Source organism: Rosa rugosa, chromosome 5 (genome assembly GCF_958449725.1).
Source record: "Rosa rugosa chromosome 5, drRosRugo1.1, whole genome shotgun sequence".
NCBI lineage: Eukaryota > Viridiplantae > Streptophyta > Magnoliopsida > Rosales > Rosaceae > Rosa > Rosa rugosa.
The window spans coordinates 28087084-28108421 of record NC_084824.1 but is presented as its reverse complement, the minus strand read 5'-3'; the positions used below and the strand labels follow the sequence as shown (position 1 = coordinate 28108421).

The 21338-nt window shown below is 39.0% G+C and overlaps 1 protein-coding gene across 2 annotated transcripts; it reads left to right on the top strand.

Annotated features, from left to right (window-relative positions):
- The first annotated feature begins 8798 nt into the window (after positions 1 to 8798).
- Positions 8799 to 20951, top strand: LOC133708060 (clustered mitochondria protein). Of its 2 annotated transcripts, none has more exons than XM_062133509.1 (29): positions 8799 to 8945; positions 9575 to 9874; positions 10482 to 10543; positions 10672 to 10861; positions 10952 to 11092; positions 11243 to 11399; positions 11512 to 11708; positions 11790 to 11891; positions 12150 to 12285; positions 12390 to 12518; positions 13265 to 13649; positions 14101 to 14205; positions 14337 to 14455; positions 14707 to 14815; positions 14914 to 14997; positions 15192 to 15326; positions 15415 to 15585; positions 15689 to 15775; positions 16514 to 16648; positions 16920 to 17075; positions 17382 to 17450; positions 17533 to 17691; positions 18155 to 18211; positions 18299 to 18339; positions 18421 to 18540; positions 18833 to 19142; positions 19604 to 19711; positions 19828 to 19899; positions 20060 to 20951. In XM_062133509.1, exons 2-29 carry the CDS (start codon positions 9589 to 9591, stop codon positions 20528 to 20530), a joined length of 4293 nt encoding a protein of 1430 aa, XP_061989493.1. In that variant the 5' UTR covers positions 8799 to 8945; positions 9575 to 9588; the 3' UTR covers positions 20531 to 20951. The 2 variants fall into 2 exon arrangements, with proteins under 2 accessions (XP_061989493.1, XP_061989492.1); XM_062133508.1 differs by having other exon boundaries at positions 8813 to 9071.
- Positions 20952 to 21338: the final 387 nt, after the last annotated feature.

Below are 21338 nucleotides of genomic sequence, written 5' to 3'. Positions count from 1 at the left end.
TGGGATCAATAGATCGCCAATTCTGTTTAAGTCTTTATTTTTCCAAGAGATGTAATAGGCAATTGCCATATATTTTTGTAGTAAATGCCAATGGTTTAGTTTTTCTTCAAAGTAGGCTCACTCAAAGTAAGTGTGATGTCTAGGAAAGTTCTGAGATTAGTGGTACTTAAGCGAGCCTTGCTCCACCGACATGTCTCTACTCACCTGGTCACATTTATTTTGGAATTACCGAAAGAAGTTAGACGACTACCATTGTTTTGCATTAGCTATCATTTTGGATTAGATTTTGTTTAGTCAAAGAGACAATGATGTAACTCCGTTGACTTATGAATAAAATTTCGAGTTCTTTATGACTCCATTTTGATTCTGAGCATATGACTTTTGTGACTACGATGGCTGGGCCATCAGTATTAATTCAAGGACATGGAATAGCCCAAGTTCCACTTGCCAAATGGCACCTTAATTACTGTCACAAAAACTCTCTACGCTCCTAGGGCCAATCGCACCTATGTATAGCCAACGGATTCCATGCGAAAACGCATGTAGAGAACGGAAATGAGTTCCTTTGCAATACCTCTAATGATTGCGAACAAAGGCGCATGCATCTTAGAGAAGTTTATGTGTCTCTCTAGTGGATTCTATGTCACTATTCGAGCTATTAATCCAATAAAGTTATGAGAGAAGATCTCTTGGATTTAGACACATATTGGCTTTGTCACGACAAGATAGATCATCCTAGTCATGATATGATGATCCGTCTACTAAAGACTTCACATGGACATCATTTCTTTCAAGCGAAACGAAGCATGAATCAAAAGTTGATTTCTGGACTAAGTGTGACCGACGCAGCTGCCTAGGGCACCGCCTCCGTCCACCACCAGCCTAGGGCTGGCGCAGTCCCTATCCATGACGCCATGGATGGCATCCATCATGGTGATGGCGCCCTAGGTGATGCTGCAATCACCAACTTGCTTCAAATAGCATTTCAGACGCTCAGGCCTAACCAAAATTCTCATTAGTTGCTTCTAAAGCCTCTCGCTCGTTTTACAAAGCCCGTTCCTTAGGGAAATTAGGACTGAGACCGTCCTATGCAAAGGATATGAAAATACTCATTATGTTCTTATGTAATACCCCGAAAAAAAATCCAAATTAAATTCCGTGGATTTTTAGAAATGATTTCACGATAGTGGGAGCGAGTACGAGGCTCGGAGAAGTTGTGGAATTAGTTCGAACGATTAATTTTCGAAAAAACGAACGTTATTTAGGGGCTCGCGAAAGTTGACTTTTTATACGTTCAAAATTTGGGAAAACTTTCTTCATGAAAGTTGTAGAGCTCGTCGATACGATCGCGTGCATATGCGGAACGCAAAAATCGGAGTTCGTATGAATTAGTTATGATTTTTTGAAAAAGTTTCCAATTTAGTATAAAGCTTCTATTTTTGGAAATTTCCAAAAATAAAAACAGATTTTTCCAAAATTGGAAAATCGGCTGCGATTTTAGTTCCCCGCCGGAAATCGCCTCCAAAACTTCGATCGACGATTTCTTCCTCCTCCGGCCACCGATCCTCACCAAACTTCTTCCATTGGCTTCGTATGGTCCTTGCGCACCTGTCTGTGGCAGCCTTTCACGGTGGCGCGGCCTGTAGCGGCGGCGGCAAGCCCGGTCCGATTTAAGCTCGATTTTGGTCAACGCCGGTTTTCTCCTAGCTCCGGCCACCAAAACTTCCGATCCTTGGCTCCATGAACTCCCCTCAACCTGCTGATCATCATACTAGGAGGATTGCACCTAGAGTGACCGGTTTCACGTTCGTCGGAGCTCGTGGGTTCCCCTTGATGTTATTAACAACTCTCTAGAAGGCATCGAGGCCTGAAATTGAAGCTTTGACGTCGAAATCGAGCCTTGCCGGATTCTGCAAAATTTTGGAATTTTTCCGACCACAGAAGCTTTCGATCGGTATATCTCGAGCTACAGACCATATTTTTCTGTGATTCTTGAACCAGTGAGTTCTTCTTGAGTTTCTTAACAACTCTTCAGAAGGAATCGAAGCCTTAAATTGACGTTTTTACGTCGAATTGGAGCTCGCCGTTTTCTGCAGTTTCTCGCCGGTTTCTGGAAAATTCCGGCCACCTTCATACTGTTCAAGGTAATTTTCGACCCCTTCCGGTCATTTTCAGACTTCGTGCTAGTTATGAAAGTTGTTAAGCATGATGAGAGGAAGAAGAGCAGCCCGGCCCCGACACCATTGGTGGTGGTTGGCGGCGGCTCTGCCACTAACTCCGGCGGCCCTTTCCGGCCACCTCCGGGGATCAAAAATATGGTTTCTGTACATTTTCAGATTCTATATTTCAATACGATCATTTCGATATATTATACGCAATTTTTGGATATCGTATGATTAAGTTATGAATTTTACGATTTCGATCGATTTCGATCGTTCGATTTGTGATCTGTGAAGATCGGACCGTCCGATGGACTTGTAGTTTTGTTATGTTGATCTTATGACTGTCCCAGTGGCTTTGTGTGGTCATGGGCGAAGATCCGACCGTTGGATCTTCGTATAATTGTGAAATAGTGATTCGGAAGGCGATTCGTGAGAATCTAACCGTCGGATTTTCGTATAATTTTGAGGAGATGTTTGTTAGAGTGATTCAAGAAGATCTGACCGTTGGATCTTCGTGATAATTTTGGAGGATGATCCTAAGGGCGATCCGTGAGGATCCGACCGTTGGATCATCATATAAATTCGATCTGGCCGTTGGATCATCATTAAATTAGAATCCGACCGTTGGATTTCCGTATATGTGTGGTTTATGAATGATTGCTAAGTTAAGATCGTATCTGACTAGGTGATTGACGGTTTGAGTTAGTGGACGATTATGGATCGTATTTTGAGCGGAATTGAAGACGCAGCGGGATTATCGAGGTGAGTAAACCTCACGTGGTTCATATTACGAACCGAGTACTTTTAATTAATTTATTTTTTGTCGTCATTGTGTGAACTATAGTTGGTATTAATGGGCATTCCTGTGTGAATGTCTATCTATATATATATTATTTATGTGAAATAATATGTATTGTTGAAATTGTGAGATATTATGTACTGTTATGGTTGTGTTGAGTTTATTGTTGAAAAGCAACAATATTGTGAGAGGTATTAAATTTATTGTTGAGAAACAATAAATTGTTGATTTGTTGAGATATATTGATCTGTGGAGATCAATAGGTCACGGGGGTGACCATGGCATCTATTAGTGAACCACGCCCTTGTACCGGGTAGGTGGAAACTAATAGCATTAAATCGTGAACCACGCCCTCGCGCCGGGTAGGTGGAAACGATCAGTTAGAGCTCTAGTCTGTCTGCCAAATGTTGAGTGACCTTATGAGGGTAACGGGGAGTGACTCATAAGTGTATAATATTTATATATATATATATATTTATATATATAAGAGAGTGAGAAAGTGAAGTGGTTTTGTGGTGATCATTGTAATTGTGATGTTTCTACATTTCTATACTTGAGTTAAAGGAAATGTATTTTATTAAATCAACAGTTCTTTCTTGTTTACTCATACTGGCTGTAAAAAGCTTACCGGGTTTTGTGTTGTTGCAACTCCCGGTACACTATTCAAATTGTGTAGCGGGTAATCCTACAGGACAGGAGAACCAGGACGGTGATCGTGCGGTTAGAGCAATTGTTAGAGTTTTACAGCAATTGTACGTTGTGAGGTGTGTTATGCTCATTTGAGCTTTACAATATTGCTTGTGAGAGTGAATTGTAATAATGAACTCGAAGTTTCGAGATTTGGATTTTGTAATTGTAATTATTCATGTTTCGGATTTGAATTTATTATTCAAAATTCGGGGCGTGACATCTTACATAGAATCCGTAGGGATTCTGTGGACTAGTTCAACCAACTTGCGGACGTTTAAATATCTCATGATGTTGGTTGACACGCAAACACGCTGGTCACGTGTTGTGCCATTGTCCATTTGTAAATGCTGCTTATGCTACACTCCTAGCAAATATCATATGACAACAGGCTCACTCCCCGGATCATCCTCTTCCGTCAGTTGGACTTGACAATGCTAGAGAGTTTACATCGAAGACTTTCGATGGTTATTGCATTGGGACTGATGTTGGACATCACATTCCCATGAACACACCCAAATGGTCTCGCGGAAATGTCTACGATGGTAGTCCAGACATTGGTAATGTGCATCAATCTCCTTATATCCGCTTGGGGTGATGCAATATCGCATGCAGCTATGCTAATTCGTCTACGACCCACCGCCACTCAATCTACCTCTGCGTTACAGCTAGTGACTGGGTACAAGTATCGTACTTACGCATCTTTGAGTGTGCCATTTATGTTCCAATTGCGCCGCCACAGCGCTCTATGATGGGTCCGTACAGACGAATGGGCAACTACGTTGGATTTGAGACTCCAACAATCGTCCGGCACTTAATGCCCTTGTAAGGCGATCTCCTTACCGCTAGATTTGCGGGTTGTCACTTTGATGAGACAGTCTTCCCGTCGTTAGGGGGAGATAAGAACACGGATGTTCAGCAGGAACGACAGGAATTGTCGTGGCCTGTCCCCTCTATGTCTCATCTCGATCCCTGTTAAAGTGACGAGATCACACAAATATGCTGCAAACATGCCTGCAAGGAAGTACGTCCCTACGAGAGGACGTAGCGCCACCCTACACGGAGGTAGGCATGGTGCCAACGCCAAAGAGAGTGGCACTCTTGCGTTACAGGCCATGGCCCCAGCTAGGATGCGTGGGAGGCCCGTGGGTTCGAAGGACACTTTGGCACACTCCAATCCTTTGATCATCGACACTCAAAATCCGTCTCATGAGAATCTTCCGGGTTATGGTTATCGTTGGGGGACGCCTCAACGTCAGAACCTATTCCTGAGAATATAGAGCTCTATGAAACTTACACTAGTGTACATGAGACGTGGGATAGAAATTCCATCATAACTGATGATGTAGTTGCGCATTTCGTTGTGTATGAGTTTGTTGAGTCAGATGATATCGAACCACACTCTGTTGATGAATGAATGCCAACGTAGAGAGATTTGGCCTAAATGGAAAGATGCGATCCAGGTTAAGTTGGATTCTCTAACGAAGAGGGAGGTTTTTGAGCCAGTGATGCCAACACCTCCTAACATAAAACCTATTGATTAATGGGTCTTCGTTAGAAAGCGTGATGAGAAAAAAAGATGGCAATCTCGCCTTATGGCGCAAGGCTTCTCACAAAACGCCCTGGAATCGACTACGATGAGACATATTCTCTCGTAATGGATGTCATTGCACTTCACTACCTTGTCAGTTTGGTAGTTTTCGAATAACTGAACACGCAGCTTACAAATGTGGTCACTACGTATCTCTATGGGGATCTAGATACGGAATATACATGAAGGTTCATGGTGAACTTCATCTACCCAAGTCAAGTGGCTCTAGACCACGGAGCGTGTTTACAATAAGATTGAAACACTCACTAAAGTGACTACTTGATTGGGAAGGGATATGCCCACGCGTTTCCATAACAAGTTTCGGATTCTATCACGGGATCTTCATTGGAAGCCCTTAAAGAGTTAAGGGAAACCGCTGAACACTTGAAATCTGAGTTTGAGATGAAGGATTTTTGGAGAACACAATTATGTCTCGGTTTGGAACTTGAGCATCGTGTTGATAGATGCTTACGCATTTTGACAAGGTCAAACCTTCAAGCACCCCCATGATCGTTCGTAGTCTTGATCCTGAAAAGGATCCTCTTCGTTCGAAGGATGATAATGAAGATGTGCTAGAGGCAGGAGTGCCTTACTTGAGTACAATAGGCGCATTATTGTACTTAGCTCAATGCATAAGACCGGACATCTCATTTGCCATGAGCTTGTTAGCTAAGATATAGCTCTGCGCCAACGCGACGCCATTAGGATTGGTATAAAAGATATATTTCGATACTTGAGATGTATGATTGATATGGGCTTGTTCTATCCCTACAAAGAGATGATGGGTTCAGACCCATCACACACCAGGAACGCCGCCAACACTGGCCTGTGTCCACTATCCCCATCCCAAAACGACATGTGTTTTGGAAGGTTTTGCTGATGTTGGGTATCTCTCTGACCCATACAAAGGTCATTCCCAAATTGGTTAAGTGTTCACCATGGGTAAAGACCGTGATATCTTGGAGGTCTACAGAACAGACCCTAGTCGCTATATCTTCGAACAATGTAGAGATTATTGCTCTTCACAAAGTGGTTCGTGAATGTATATGGATTGGATCCATAATTACGCATGTTCGAAACAATTGTGGTTTGAAGTCTACCACAGATGAGCCTACGGGCATATAGGATAATGCTGCTTGTTTTGAAGCAAGGCTACATCAAAAGCGACCACACCAAGTATAATCAGCAACAACAAACTCTCCTCAAGATCAAAGTGAACTAGGTTCAATCTGAGGACAGTGCGGCAGGCTTGCTCACTAAGTCATTGCCTAAATTCCACTTTCGAGAAACATGTTGGTAGCATCGTTTGCGGAAGTTATCCGAACTCCAATGACCGTAGTCGTCAGGGGGAGATGCAGACATCAGGGGGAGGTGTCTACATGTATGGTCTCGAAACGTGAAGGGTGTGTTGTGCTCTTTTTCCCCTTCGACCGAGGTTATTTTTGTCCCACTGAGTTTTTGTTACTCGGCAAGGTTTTTAATGAGGCAACGAGAGGAGCACCACGTTTGGGCGACACAAGGGGGAGTGTTCAAGTAAATCCAGAATATGTGTCTGGCCCAAACTCGAGGTTACTTGCTCTAGTTGAAATAGAGTTTATATTAGAGATATTTTCGGAGAATCTTAGGAGATATCCAATCAATGTACGATTATGTTTCCATGTACAACTCTATCTCTATGCTTGTAATCCTCTATATAAAGAGGCCCCTATTATCAATGAAAGTACAACTCAATTCTCTCCCAATTCAGTTTTCCTTAAATAGTACTATATATATATATATATATATATGGGAAAAAGTCACAAACAGTACCCAAATTTAAAGTCATTCTACACTGGTACCTCATCTTCTAAATATATCACTTTGATACCTCAACTTATTATTTATGCATAAGATTCATACACGACGTTAATAACACCGTTAACTCAAGTGTTATGTAGCTTTTTGTTATGGGTATTTTCATCAATTTATGTTTTCCCACCAAAAATTCCATGGGAGATGATCTAAAATTCCTTTCTTTTTGCTGAAAATAAATCTGTCATCAAGGAAAATATTATATTTGGGTTTATGGAAGATCAATTTAAGTTATTGTACTGGAAATTTTGACTTATTGTTATGATCCCAGGAAACATAATAATTAAAATGAGAAGAGGTGAGAGATTTATCGTTTTCAGCCTGCTAATTCACAAATAGAGAGTGATTTGGATAAGATCAGATTGTCTGCTAGCTTTATTAATTGTTGATTCTATATCATCTTATTTTAGCTCTTCAAATGTAATTTGTTGGGTAGATACTAGTTTTCTTTCAAGTCAAGGGTTTGAGTCTTTTCCCTTTTAATTGAAAAACTCTTCAGACAAAGAAGGAAAAATGCTTGTTCAATTCATTATGCATAATCAATTTCAATACCAGTCATAGCATATTGTCTCTAGTAGAGTTGTAGAAATTGCTTGAAACTTTTAGTATTTATGGTTGTTGTAGTTATTTGCTTACTCTTTAAATATAGATCCATGGTTATTTGGTTTCATCGGCAATGAAGAAAGATGTAGCAAGTGTTTTTGTTGTGTTTTTGTTTTTTAATAAAAATAAATATGAATTAACGGAGTGAGTTTTTATTAAATGGCAAATAACATTGAGATTTTTGGTGAGAAAATATAAATTGATGAAAATACCCATGACAGAAAGCTACATGACACTTGAATTAACGGTGTTATTAACGATGTGTATGAATCTTATGCATAAATAATAAGTTGAGGTATCAAAGTGATATATTTAGAAGATGAGGTACCAAAGTGTAGAATGACTTTAAGTTGGGGTACTGTTTGTGACATTTTCCCTATATATATGGACATTAAATTTGTGTACATGATGAGGAGAAAAAAGTTGAAAGAAAGGTTGTATAGGAGAGATGAGCGAGAGTTCCTCTCAAAGCCCTAACGCCGCTAGTGGTTGTAAACAAGAATACAGGTTTTCAATGCTTTCCCATCATCGATTACTTAGATAGTCAAGCTTATGCGCATCCTCCATGACTCGGCCATTTTTTTTTTTGTGAAGATTAGTGTCGCAACCAATCATTAAACAATTTAATATTGCCGCAGCCTCATTACACAATTTAGTATTGCTACCGCCACTATTTTATTTTTCCCTAGTATAAATGCTGTGACTATCATGAAACGATCTCAAAATATGAGATATCGTCGAGAATAATTACTATTGTAATAGATAGAAATTTTATGCAGGCGTTTTATGCCCTAATAATCTGACTCCTCCACCGATTAAATATTAAAATATAAGATGACACCACATTACCCAAGAACACAACTCAACAAAGAAGCCACTTCATTTCAACAAGCTTTGCTTGGGACTTCGTGTAAGGTAACTTGCAATCCCCAAACTAACCACACAAATGAAGACATGATGGCGTCGGTTAGGAAATCAGACGGGGGTATTCTGGGAAGGCTACAGTTTTATCTTTGGCGGGTTTCAGGCCGGATCTACGGGTTGAGAGCCCAACCAAAGGGATAAAAAGGAAGCAGCAGGGTTTAGCCCGGAAACTCAAAAATACCAAAACGGGGCCGAGAGATACTGTTTCTTCTCTCTAATAAAGGGGAAGAAGCCGCCAGTCTCTCTCTCTCTCTCTCTCTCTCTCTCTGTGCTCCCCCCTCCTTCTCTAAAACCTCACTCACTCCGCAGCTTCCTTCCTACCTTCTAGGTATTTATCGCTTCCGCCTCTCTCTCTGGTTTTACATGTGCTGCTAGGTTTTTTTTTTTATCGTCACTCTCCTCCATTTTCTAACCTCGCTAAAACCCTCAGTAGCTTCTTCCAGCCTTCTTCTAGGTATTTTATCCTCTCTCTCTCTCTCTCTTCCTCATTTGGTTTTGCAATTGATTGTTGAAGATTATGAACATGAACGGTTAGGGTTACAGTAGCGGGCTCTTGATTGATTGATTGAAGAGCTTTGGTTTGTAATCATTTGCAGAATGAATTAAGAAGAATATTTAACACAGCCTGGATTGTTTTTGTTTCATCTCCGATAGCCAGACTGAGCTCTTGTCTATCCAAAATTTTCTGTTCACAACTTTAGTCTGAAAGTGATATTTTTATGTGTGATTGGATAGTTATCTTCAGAAATTGGTGTATGTTTCTCTCTCATAGTGTAACATGCTTTTTGAAATCAGTAGGAGCGATTCGAGGGTTAGCTTTGATTGTGTATGAAATAGCTGTGTTTATGGAAGTTAATTTCTTACCAAGTGCAATGGCTACATTGTTTTTTTTTTTTTTTTTACCCCCAATGTTTGGTGCGAATGAGTTGAGTGTTGATTGTCGGTAATTGTTTGCAGAATAGGAGGTGGAAATGGCTGGAAAATCAAACAAAGGGAGGAACCGGAGAGGGTCACATAATGCTGCAAGTTCGTCTGATACGGTGGTCCAGTCTGATGCTCCTGTGAAAGACAACTCAAAAGATGAGTCGAGTGCTTCAGAGTCCGTCAAGGCCAATGCTAATGGTGTTCCAACTGTGCAAGAGTCAACTAGTGACAAGCTGGAGGTAAAGGATTCTGAAACTAATGTTGCAGTCGTCGAACCAAAGCAAGGTGAATCTGAAACAGAAACAGAAAATTCAGCTGGCCAACCTAAGCAAGGTGAATTTGCTAACTTGGGTTTTATAATATTTGTTCCATAGTAAAGATCTTCTAATTAATACGCCGTCTTCCACTATATCAAACCGTTACTGCTAGTTGACGCAGTATTAATGTATAATTAATGCCTTTTGTCCGTTTCAATCAAACATAACGCCAACTACATTAAGGCGATGGTAACGGCAATGAGAACCAATGTACACGCCGCCATATGAATAAACCTTTTGACATTTACATAGATATGCACGTGTTTGTAAATCTTCATGTAGTTGTTTACTATAGTTATGTTTGCGTAGATATATTGAGATAGGTACAAAATAGTAAACATCCATACGTAGTTAAGATTTGATCCAAGCACTATATGCAAATTAACATATGCTCCACACTTCAAATCCTCGTTGAGTATAGTAGTAGACACAAATACTGCATGAACATATCAGCAAATGATTACATATGGATATATATGCTTGCTGTGAATCTATTGTTATCTTTGGATTTGTTTTCCTACTAAAGTCGACAGAACCTCCCAACTTATCAATGCTTTTTAGTTGTCTGTCTCATTGATCAAAGAAAAGTTGCCTTCTCATTGTGGTTTGTTCTGAGAGTGCAGGTGACCTTCATCTTTACCCTGTCTCTGTCAAGACACAAAGTGGCGAGAAGCTAGAACTACAAGTGAGTTAGTTTTGATGATATATTTGCTTGTAGGTTATTTTGTTGGATACAAAATGCAGAATCCCACTCTTTCTTTTTATACTGCCAATATAGTATGGAGATTACTGATTTATTTATGTGATTTGCAGTTGAACCCAGGAGATTCTGTTATGGATATTAGACAGTTTCTGCTTGATGCTCCTGAGACATGCTTCTTTACATGCTATGACTTGTTGCTACTCACCAAAGATGGCTCAACCTATCATTTGGAAGATTTTAATGAAATCTCTGAAGTTGCTGACATTACTATTGGTGGATGCTCCTTGGAAATGGTTCCAGGTATAATAAGATCATGGTTCTTGGGAGGCTAACTTTGTGTTTCTATTGAGGATTTTATAGCATATTTTAATTTGAAACTTGGTCTGGCAGCTTTATATGATGATAGATCTATAAGGGCTCATGTTCATCGTACCAGAGAATTACTTTCACTTTCCACACTTCATGCGTCACTATCAACATCGCTTGCATTACAATATGAGACAGCTCAGAACAAAGTAGCAACTCCTGGAGGTTTGTGATACTGTATTTGATTCATCATCATTTAATATGAATTCAGTCGTTTTATTTGTTTATTATTATCATTATTATTAAAAATCATACCTTATATCGACACTCCGAAGTCCTTGTAACTAGACAAATTTTTATTTTACTGCAATGTAGATACCATCAAAACTGAGGTCCCTGAGCTTGATGGTTTGGGTTTTATGGAGGATGTTGCCGGTGCATTGAGTAATTTGCTCTCATCACCCTCAAAAGAGATCAAATGCGTAGAGAGTATTGTGTTTTCATCCTTCAATCCTCCACCAAGCTATAGAAGGTAAACCGAGAAAGTTGCTTGTATTTCCTTGCATAAATCCACACATATTTTGATACATTTTTTTTGTTTCTATTTAAAATTTTTAAACAGCCGGTTGGTGTTTTGTTGCTAGGCTGGTCGGAGATTTGATTTATCTGGATGTCGTAACGTTGGAGGGTAATAAGCTTTGTATTACGGGGACTACAAAAATGTTTTATGTCAATTCAAGCGCCATAAATAATACCCTTAATCCCAGGCCAAGCAAAAGTTATGCAGAAGCGACCACACTTGTCGGGATTTTGCAAAAGATCAGCCCTAAGTTCCAAAAAGGTATTTGCACTGGTCTTTATCTTTAATTTTCAAAGTTACATCAGTTAATCAATTACCTTCTACTATTTTCTTATTTTGCAGCTTTTCGTGAAATTTTGGAGCGGAGAGCGTCTGCACATCCTTTTGAAAACGTGCAATCTCTGTTACCACCAAATTCATGGTTAGGGTTACATCCAGTTCCAGGTGAGCTCAACCTCATTTGACTTTAAAAATTATGATTTTGGAGCTGTAGAAGGTTTTTCTCATGTACTTTATTCCCTTGAGCAAGTTTGACAATGTCTTTCATATTACACCTGCCTAGTACTTTTTTTTTGGCTGGTTGCGCATGTCATGGTCTCCATGTCTTCAAACAAGTTCAGTTTGGTTCTTTGGGTGTTACTGTAACTCTGATTTGTGTTATCTACACACATGAATACAATTAAAGGGATCTTCTATTTTCAGATCACAAACGTGATGCAGCCAGAGCAGAGGATGCACTGACCCTCTCTTATGGTAGTGAGCTAATTGGCATGCAAAGGGATTGGAATGAGGAGTTGCAATCTTGTAGGGAATTTCCACATACAACTCCTCAGGAAAGGTATGCAATGTCCTAGCATTTTTCCATCTGTTAGTAACTCTGTCACTTAAATATGGTATTTGGTATCTTGTATATTTAACTCTTCTTAATATCATATTTTGCAGAATTTTGCGGGATAGGGCTCTCTACAAAGTGACATCAGACTTCGTGGATGCAGCAATCAGTGGTGCTGTTGGAGTTATCAGCAGATGCATACCACCTATAAATCCAACTGATCCCGAGTGCTTCCACATGTTAGTCTGACATGGCCTTTGTTTTTTAACTACAAGTTTTCCATGAAGAAATTCCGTTAGTAACAGAGCAAACAATATATATATTTTTTTATTTTGACCTGCGTTGATGGTGTTGAATTTATCTTGGTATTTGATGATTTTAGGACAATGCTCAGCTCCTCGATATGCTAATTATTGCTACCTTTTATTATTTGCATAAAGTATATCATTGGGCACCCATGAAGAAATTCCGTTAGTAACAGAGCAAACAATATATATATTTTTTTATTTTGACCTGCGTTGATGGTGTTGAATTTATCTTGGTATTTGATGATTTTAAGACAATGCTCAGCTCCTCGATATGCTAATTATTGCTACCTTTTATTATTTGCATAAAGTATATCATTGGGCACTCCTGTACGGAAATCATTTAGTCATCAATGTAGGTCAATCAGAAACAGGGACACTATTTTTCATGACATTTGCCAATATCCTTTACCTTATTTTTTCTTCATAGGTAATTATGCTAAATATTGTGATTATCATGGACCCCAAGTATTGTTCCATCTTTAACATAGTATGGCATTGCTTTATTTTGGTAGGTTTTATGCAATATACTCTTATGCTTCTGGTTCTAGATTAAATTCTTATGGTGAAGCAGTTTTTAGTAAGAAATCTGGTTAAATGTTTCGTACAATCATGTTAGTATACTCAATAAAGATGGAGTTAAAGCTAAATTTTTGTTTTTTTTGTTTTTTTGGCTCTAGGTATGTTCACAATAACATCTTCTTCAGTTTCGCTGTTGATGCGGATCTTGAGCAGCTGTCCAAGAACCATATGTCAGTTTCCAATTCGAAAATGGGGAGCACCGGCTCTTTAGGCAGTTCTTCTGAAAAGTCTACTGGCAGTTTGTTGCATAGAGAGAGTGAAATCCCCAATGGGGAAAAATGTGACGCGTCATGCGCAGGGGAATGCCACGATGCCATGGAATCAACTGCTGAGACACAATTGGGTGAGACTGAGCAGGCTACGTATGCTTCTGCAAATAATGATTTGAAAGGCACCAAGGCATACCAGGAAGCTGATGTCCCTGGACTTTATAATCTTGCTATGGCCATAATTGATTACAGAGGCCATAGAGTAGTAGCTCAGGTGTGTCACGAATCTGATATCATTCATTCTATTTTCTATATTCCTGTGGCAGAACTATGTACGAAAGTCATGTTTTGATACAAACGCTGCCCTCCCCCCCCTCCCCCCAAAAAAAAAAAAAAAAAAAAGAGGTCATGGTTTGATGACATAAGAGCCCGAGTTTGTGTCTCCTATCCTTCTTTCCATCGCAATATATGCCTTTTCCCCTTGTAAGTCTGAGGTATATTATTTTATGGGGTCGTCACCAGTGTGACAAAAATCACGATTTTTGGAAAGTTACCTTTGAGTAATGGTTTTAATTGCTCAGCTGGAGATCTGGTCTTTTGTACGCAACATAAAGGATCCATTTTGCCCCACTCCTTTGTATTTTTAAATTTTTTATGTTTGAAAAAGAACTATTTTGTTGTCTGATTTTTTTCTCTTGACCAATCTTTCATGCATTCTGTTGCAGAGTGTTTTGCCAGGCATTCTTCAAGGGGATAAATCAGACTCTCTTTTATATGGTTCTGTTGATAATGGGAAAAAGATATGCTGGAATGAGGATTTTCATTCCAAGGTGAGGATGCATCTGAAGCATGGCTTATTTCTCCACTGCCAGTTTTATTTTATCCTTTTAAGTGAAAACCCTTATTACACTCTCCTTAATACTAAAATTTCTCGTGCAAATGCTAATGTTTACTGTGTTAGGTGGTGGAGGCTGCTAAACGCCTTCATTTGAAAGAACACACAGTCCTTGATGGATCTGGAAATGTTTTCAAGTTAGCTGCACCAGTGGAATGCAAGGGTATTGTTGGTAGTGATGACAGGTAGTTTTTCTTTTTCTTTTTTCTTCGTATATGATATTTGACTTCTCATAGCTTCTTTGTTGACAATTTCCGTTCAGAAAATCTTTTGTTGTTCACAAAATTTTATGAATTTATTGATTTATTAATTGATTTACACACAAAAAGTGCTGCTCTTATCAAGTATGTAGTTGGGGCACCCCAATAGCAGATGTGTACGCTCATATAGCACTCACTTAGAAAATCTGAAACAATACTAAATTCTGCTTTTTCAGGCATTATCTTCTTGACTTGATGAGAGTAACTCCTCGTGATGCAAACTTCACTGGATCTGGGTCTCGATTTTGTATCTTGAGACCAGAACTAATTACTTCCTATTGCCAGGTAAATCATGAATTCATGATATCTGATATATACACAAGTAGTATGTCTTGGTTATTTCATTGATATCTAATATGAGCCTTTTGTCTATTGGGGAGAAGGTCCTTGATGCAGAGAAATCAAAATCTAAGTCTAAATGTGAAGGAGAGGCTCAGGTCACCGCTGATGGGCCAAACGATAACCAGGTGAGGATGATGGCAGTATTTTGTTTAACTTTATTTTTATTAGCAGCAGTGAGCTTATGATGAGAGTATTTTGTTAAATCTAGTTTGCCGTTTTGTTATCTCTGTAGTCTTGTCTACAGTTTTGCATGTTTCTTTAAATCTTACATGGGGTCGACAATGTCTCTAAGAGGTTGAATATTTTGTGCTCTTCACAGGACATCACAGAAAAAGAGAAGACCATTGATGCACAAGAAATTGTCTCACCACCAGCTGAAAGCTCTGAATCACGTGAGGAAACTCTTTTCAACCCTAATGTCTTCACTGAGTTTAAGTTGGCTGGAAATGCGGAGGTAAATCTCGGACTATATGATTGTCCGTTTTACTTTTCTCCTGAGTTCAAAGGTATATCATATGATATGTTATCCATTGCATTTCCAGGAGATAGCAACAGATGAAGAAAATGTGAGGAAAGCCAGTTTGTATCTTACTGAGGTTGTTCTTCCAAAGTTCATACAAGATCTTTGCACACTTGAAGTATCACCCATGGATGGGCAGACACTAACTGAAGCACTCCATGCTCATGGAATTAATGTTCGTTATATTGGAAAAGTAAGAATTCTGGTTTCTAAGTGGTACTTTATTTTATTTGTAATATGCCAGGGCTATGTCTGAGTCAAATTTGCTTCTGACATATCTTGGAAAATTTTAACAGGTGGCTGATGGGACCAGGCATTTACCTCATCTTTGGGATCTTTGTTCTAATGAGATTGTGGTTAGATCAGCCAAGCACATTCTTAAGGTGATATGCTTTTCTTTCTGCTTGACCTCTTGTTATGAAATTCCTTGCTAAGTGTAGTGTTGGTGGGGACCAGCAAACATATCCAACAGTTAATCATTGTCATATGCTATTTTGTGGCCAAGAATTTGATTTAGTGTAGTGGTTATACATGCCTTCTACATCATCTTTTTCCTCCTATGTATACACAAACTGTTTTCTTTTTACATCATCTGTATCGTCCCCAATACGACGAGATGGAATAAAGAAGTTCCTTGCAATGTATGTAAATAAACTTTGATGCCAAGTAAATATGGCACTTGTGCCCTAGCTCTTGGTTCATTGTCCGTCCATTCTCTACTTTTTGAACTTGAACTGCCACTTTCAACTGATTGATACCGGCAGTTTGTATCTGAAGTATTGTATCAGGTTGTAGTGTAGGACATATGCTTTATTTGGATTCATTTTAACACCAAAGGCCATAAAAAATAATCAATTTGTTTGTTGCCTTCTGTTAATGTCGCTAATTTGTACTGTTGATCCTATTATTTTGATCAGAGGACCTGATTGAAATAAGTGGCCTTGGATTGATTATCTCAAGATTGTCATCTTCTGACTTCTGCAAACATTTTCTAGTAACTGTAAAATCAATCAGATTCTTGTTATGCTCATGCACTCAATAGGTTATGATTGTCTAAGAACACAGTTTTATGTTGCTGGTGTGAATTGGTTCATATATTGGCTATCGTTTATGTTCTGCAGGATGTCTTAAGAGATACGGAGGATCATGAAATTGGGCCTGCAATCTGCCATTTCTTCAACTGTTTTTTCGGAAGCTATCAAGCTGTTGGCTCAAAAGTCGCTGCTAATAGTTCTCAGTCTAGAACCCCCAAAAAAGTATGTTTTATATTCAATGTTGACCTATAAAACATTAATAGTAGCAGTATTTCTTAGTTATATGTGCATCTTTATAGTCAACCCATTGCCAGCTAGTTTTTTATTGTTTTGATCCTTTATCCAAGTACTGTTAGTAATCAAAAATGCAACCAAGTAGAGTTGACTATTAATTTTAACTTCTATTGGTGAATCAATAATTTATTATTACCAATAGGTTGAGCTAATTTAAAGTTTGAGGAAGGTTTTGTCATTTACATTCTTTTAATTTCAGGAACAAGCAGGTCATCAATCTCCGGGAAAACGGTCAAAGGGACAAGGAAGATGGAAGGCTGGAGCTTCTACAAAGAAGAGTGTATCTTCATATATGCATGTTAGCTCAGAGACTCTATGGTCTGACATTCAAGAATTTGCCAAACTCAAATATGAGGTATATTCCACTCTTCCGATATAGTTGGAAATTCCTGAATAACCTTTTTAACTTGTTGAGAAAAACAACCTTTTGACATGAGGAAAATTGTTGTTTTCATTTGCTTCTGTTCACCCCCTCTCCCATCCTGCTTAATTAAAAACATGATTTCTTGGGTGCTTTTGCAATGTTAATTACATATAATTTATGGGTCATTTCCATGTTTTATTGTATTGGGTCGCCTAAACTTGACTTGTAGTCCACATATAACATGTTTGAGTGGTGTGAGTTAAAATATTTGTTAACCTAATCTTTCTTTTTCTGTAGTTTGAGTTGCCAAAGGATGCTAGGATGCATGTAAAGAAAGATTCGGTTATCCGTAATCTTTGCCAAAAGGTAATTATGAATTCATCGCAGTTTGATTCCAAAATCACCTCGGCTTCTTAGTAGTCAACAACTTGCTTTATTTCACTTGTAGGTGGGCATTACAATTGCAGCTCGCAGATATGATCTGAAATCTGCAGCACCTTTTGAAATATCAGATATCTTGAATCTTCAACCTGTAGTGAAACACTCTGTTCCTGTTTGTTCAGAAGCTAAGGATCTTGTGGAAACAGGGAAAATCCAATTGGCTGAGGTATTAACCCAACTTGTGGTTTATTAATGAGTCTTCCAAGAATACATGTGGTGTCGTGAAATGTGGTAATGTCAGGATGTAAAGAAAATGGTCTCAACCAGAAATATGTTAGTGCCATTATGTCAATGCTATTCCAATGATAGCCAAAAATTTACTTTGGAGCAGTATTCAATTGGTTAGGACCAAGAAAAAAAACACATGTACTTAGTTATGAATTATTTGGATTGTAAAGAACTGTTCAACTATCAAGGTCTTTCTATCATTTTATAATGTGGAACTGTTCATGCACGAATCTCTAGGTTTGGCAAAATCTCACTCAAAATCTGCAACTTTGCATCTCACTCACAATTAATTTTAACATGCAGAAATATTCTGGAGTTTAATTATTCACAATAAAAACAGATGGAAATATTCTCTTGCCAGGGATTGTTATTGATCATTTGTTCCAATTATTTTTTGCTAGGGAATGTTGAGTGAAGCCTACACTTTATTTTCCGAGGCCTTTTCCATACTTCAGCAGGTATGCAACTTCAGTTGGGTTGTTATGATAAACTTTCTGTGGTATTAATGACTAAAAAACTATTATTTCATTCTTTCTGAATTTCAGGTTACAGGCCCAATGCATCGGGAGGTTGCTAACTGCTGTCGGTACATTTCGCCACTTAAACCCTTGTCTAAAGGTTATTTCTGATTGAAATTGAGCTAAAGTGTCCTTGTACAAAATTTCAGGTATCTTGCAATGGTTCTATATCATGCTGGAGACATGGCGGGAGCCATAATGCAACAGCACAAGGAGCTAATTATAAATGAGCGTTGCCTGGGTTTGGACCACCCTGACACTGCTCACAGGTAAACTTCTGCTATTTATTTCCGTCTCAGTAAACGAAAAGTGGGAATGTAACTAAGAAAAGTTGTCATAAGTGAATATATTTAAACAGAATGTGGATGTAATGTCACAAACTTGTGTGTGTGTGTGTATTATCTTTGCTCTATTTTTACTTGCTTTTGGTCCCCCCCCCCCCCAATTGAGTATGATCAGTGTCAACTCCATCCTATCATTGTTCTTTCTGACTCTTTCTATCTCCACTCTATTTCTGGATCTAATTGTTGGCTCCCTTCATCTACATCTTTGAAACTGCAGCTATGGGAATATGGCTCTTTTCTATCATGGACTTAACCAAACAGAACTCGCCTTACGACATATGTCCCGGGCGTTGCTCCTGTTAAGTTTGTCATCTGGCCCAGATCATCCTGATGTCGCAGCAACATTCATTAATGTTGCTATGATGTACCAGGATCTTGGGAAGATGGACACTGCTCTTCGATATTTGCAAGAGGCTTTGAAAAAGAATGAAAGGCTTCTGGGCGAGGAACATATCCAAACTGCTGTATGCTATCATGCACTTGCTATTGCATTTAATTGTATGGGCGCCTTCAAGCTCTCCCACCAGGTATGCTTCTTAATGGAAAGATTAAATTAGTGACAGTTCCATGTTCCACAAGTTTCAAGTGACCCCTGATTTGAAATTTAAGACAGTGGTCCATGTTGAAAGTAATCATAATTTGCACAATCACACTAATAGATGCAATAGGAGACCCTTTTATTGTTATTACGATCCTCATAATTATGTATATTCTAAATGTGAGTTTTGATAGCAACATTCAGTTGCCATCACCTGTTAATGGCAACTGTTGAAACCAATTGGACTTGTGGGAGTTTGGGATGGGTTTCATCTTCGCTCTGTGGAGTCATGGTTAATAAAAAGTTTTGAGTAAATAGATATCTTGAACAGAAATTCAGATGTCATACCGAGATTTGTCCCTCTTGAACTATTGAAAGATGATTTCACTGCTGTTTAGTTGTAGGCAACTTTAAAATATAATGGACTGATTTTGGAACTTGGAATGGCAGCATGAGAAGAAAACTTATGATATACTTGTCAAACAACTGGGTGAGGAGGATTCGAGGACACGTGACTCTCAAAACTGGATGAAGACATTTAAGTTGCGCGAGCAACAGGTACATGTTTAGTATCCTTGAGCAGCTTGCAAAGTGAATAGACTGGAAGGTGGTTCCATATTCTCAAAATACTAGTTGTTTCTGATTACTAAACTTTATCTTTTTTCTTTTGAAAGATGAATGCACAAAAGCAAAAAGGTCAAGCTTTGAATGCCGCTTCAGCTCAAAAGGCAATCGACATGTTAAAGGTATTTTGGAAGCTTCTTTTTAATGGTGATTGAACATTTTATTGATATTGAAGGATGTTTGGTGGATTGTTTTCGGTTCTGCTCTTCCCGAATTTCATGTTTTTGTTGTTTTCATCACACCTATCAGAACTTCTGGTTAATATTTGATTTTGCATGTCAGGCCAATCCTGACTTGATGCAGGCATTCCAATCTGCTGCTATAGCCGGCGGGTCTGGGAGTTCCAACACTTCTGTCAACAAATCTCTTAATGCTGCTGCAATAATGGGTGAAACTCTTCCCCGAGGGAGGGGAGTTGATGAGAGGGCTGCACGAGCAACAGCCGAAATCAGGAAGAAGGCAGCAGCAAGGGGCCTCTTAATACGTCAACACGGTGTTCCGGTCCAAGCTTTGCCTCCACTGACTCATCTCCTCAATATCATGAGTGCCGCAGGTGGGGCCCCAGATTCAGTGGAAAATGGAGAAACCAATGGAGCGAAGGAAGCCAACAACCATCCTTCACATGGCCCAGCAGATGCGAAAACTAACCAACCATCATTGGAGCCGGAAGGTCAACCTCCAGTTGGGTTGGGCAGAGGCTTAGCAGCACTTGATGGCAAGAAACAAAAGTCGAAAGCCAAAGCTGCATCGTGAAATTTTGCATATCAAAGATTTTATTAACAGCAAAGATAGGTTGGGGTAAATTCAGGGAAGAAATTTTGGTCTGTTGGTTCGAGGATGATACAGTAAACTTTTGGAAGGTAGAGGAGTTTTTTGCATGGAATCTGTGGATGCTCCCTGTATTTTTTTATGATATGGATATAATAATCAGGCTTGCAAATAGATTCAGGCTGCAGAAGAGCAATTTCTGACGCATCATGTAACTCATATTGATATAATAATCAGGCAGGCTTGATGTTCCGTATGTAATTTGCCGCAGATGGACAAACTCTGTGTTGATGTTCCGGATGGACAAATTTATCCCCCAGTTTTGTATTTTCAAAATAAACCTTTTCTATTGTTGCATTGTAATATTTGTTCTGTTACCTTTCTCGGCCTTTTGGCTGAGACTTGAGTATTGTGTTGACAAATAGCAGCCATAATTTCAAATGAAGTTAGTATTTAGTTACTTGAAGATATGACTCTCTCTCTTATCGTAAGTCTTCATTTTCCATAAGCCTGTAAAGTTGGAAGAAAGGAAAAGAATACGCCTCCATTCCTTTTTTATTTTTACAAAAAAGAAGCTCAGATATTGTCTTCAACATCATGACCATGACTTAAGAAATTTGGTAATTTGTAGTGTCCCCTAGCCCATATAAAACCTTGTTTTAGACGAGTCCTATCGGCTAGGCCTGGCAACTGGGCGGTCACGGGCGGGTTGCGGGCGGACTTAACGGGTTGGCGGTCTTAACAGGCTCAACCCGTTATAACCCGTTAAGATAACGGGTTGAGCCCGATGGGT

What these genes read in the sequence shown, in the direction of transcription:
- LOC133708060 (XM_062133509.1), top strand. Translation starts at nt 9,589, where the DNA reads ATGGCTGGAAAATCAAACAAAGGGAGGAACCGGAGAGGGTCACATAAT. An exon ending in CAAAGTAGCAACTCCTGGAG is followed by an intron (nt 11,093 to 11,242) that starts GTTTGTGATACT and finishes ACTGCAATGTAG; the next exon opens with ATACCATCAAAACTGAGGTC. An exon ending in TTGCCAAACTCAAATATGAG is followed by an intron (nt 17,076 to 17,381) that starts GTATATTCCACT and finishes CTTTTTCTGTAG; the next exon opens with TTTGAGTTGCCAAAGGATGC.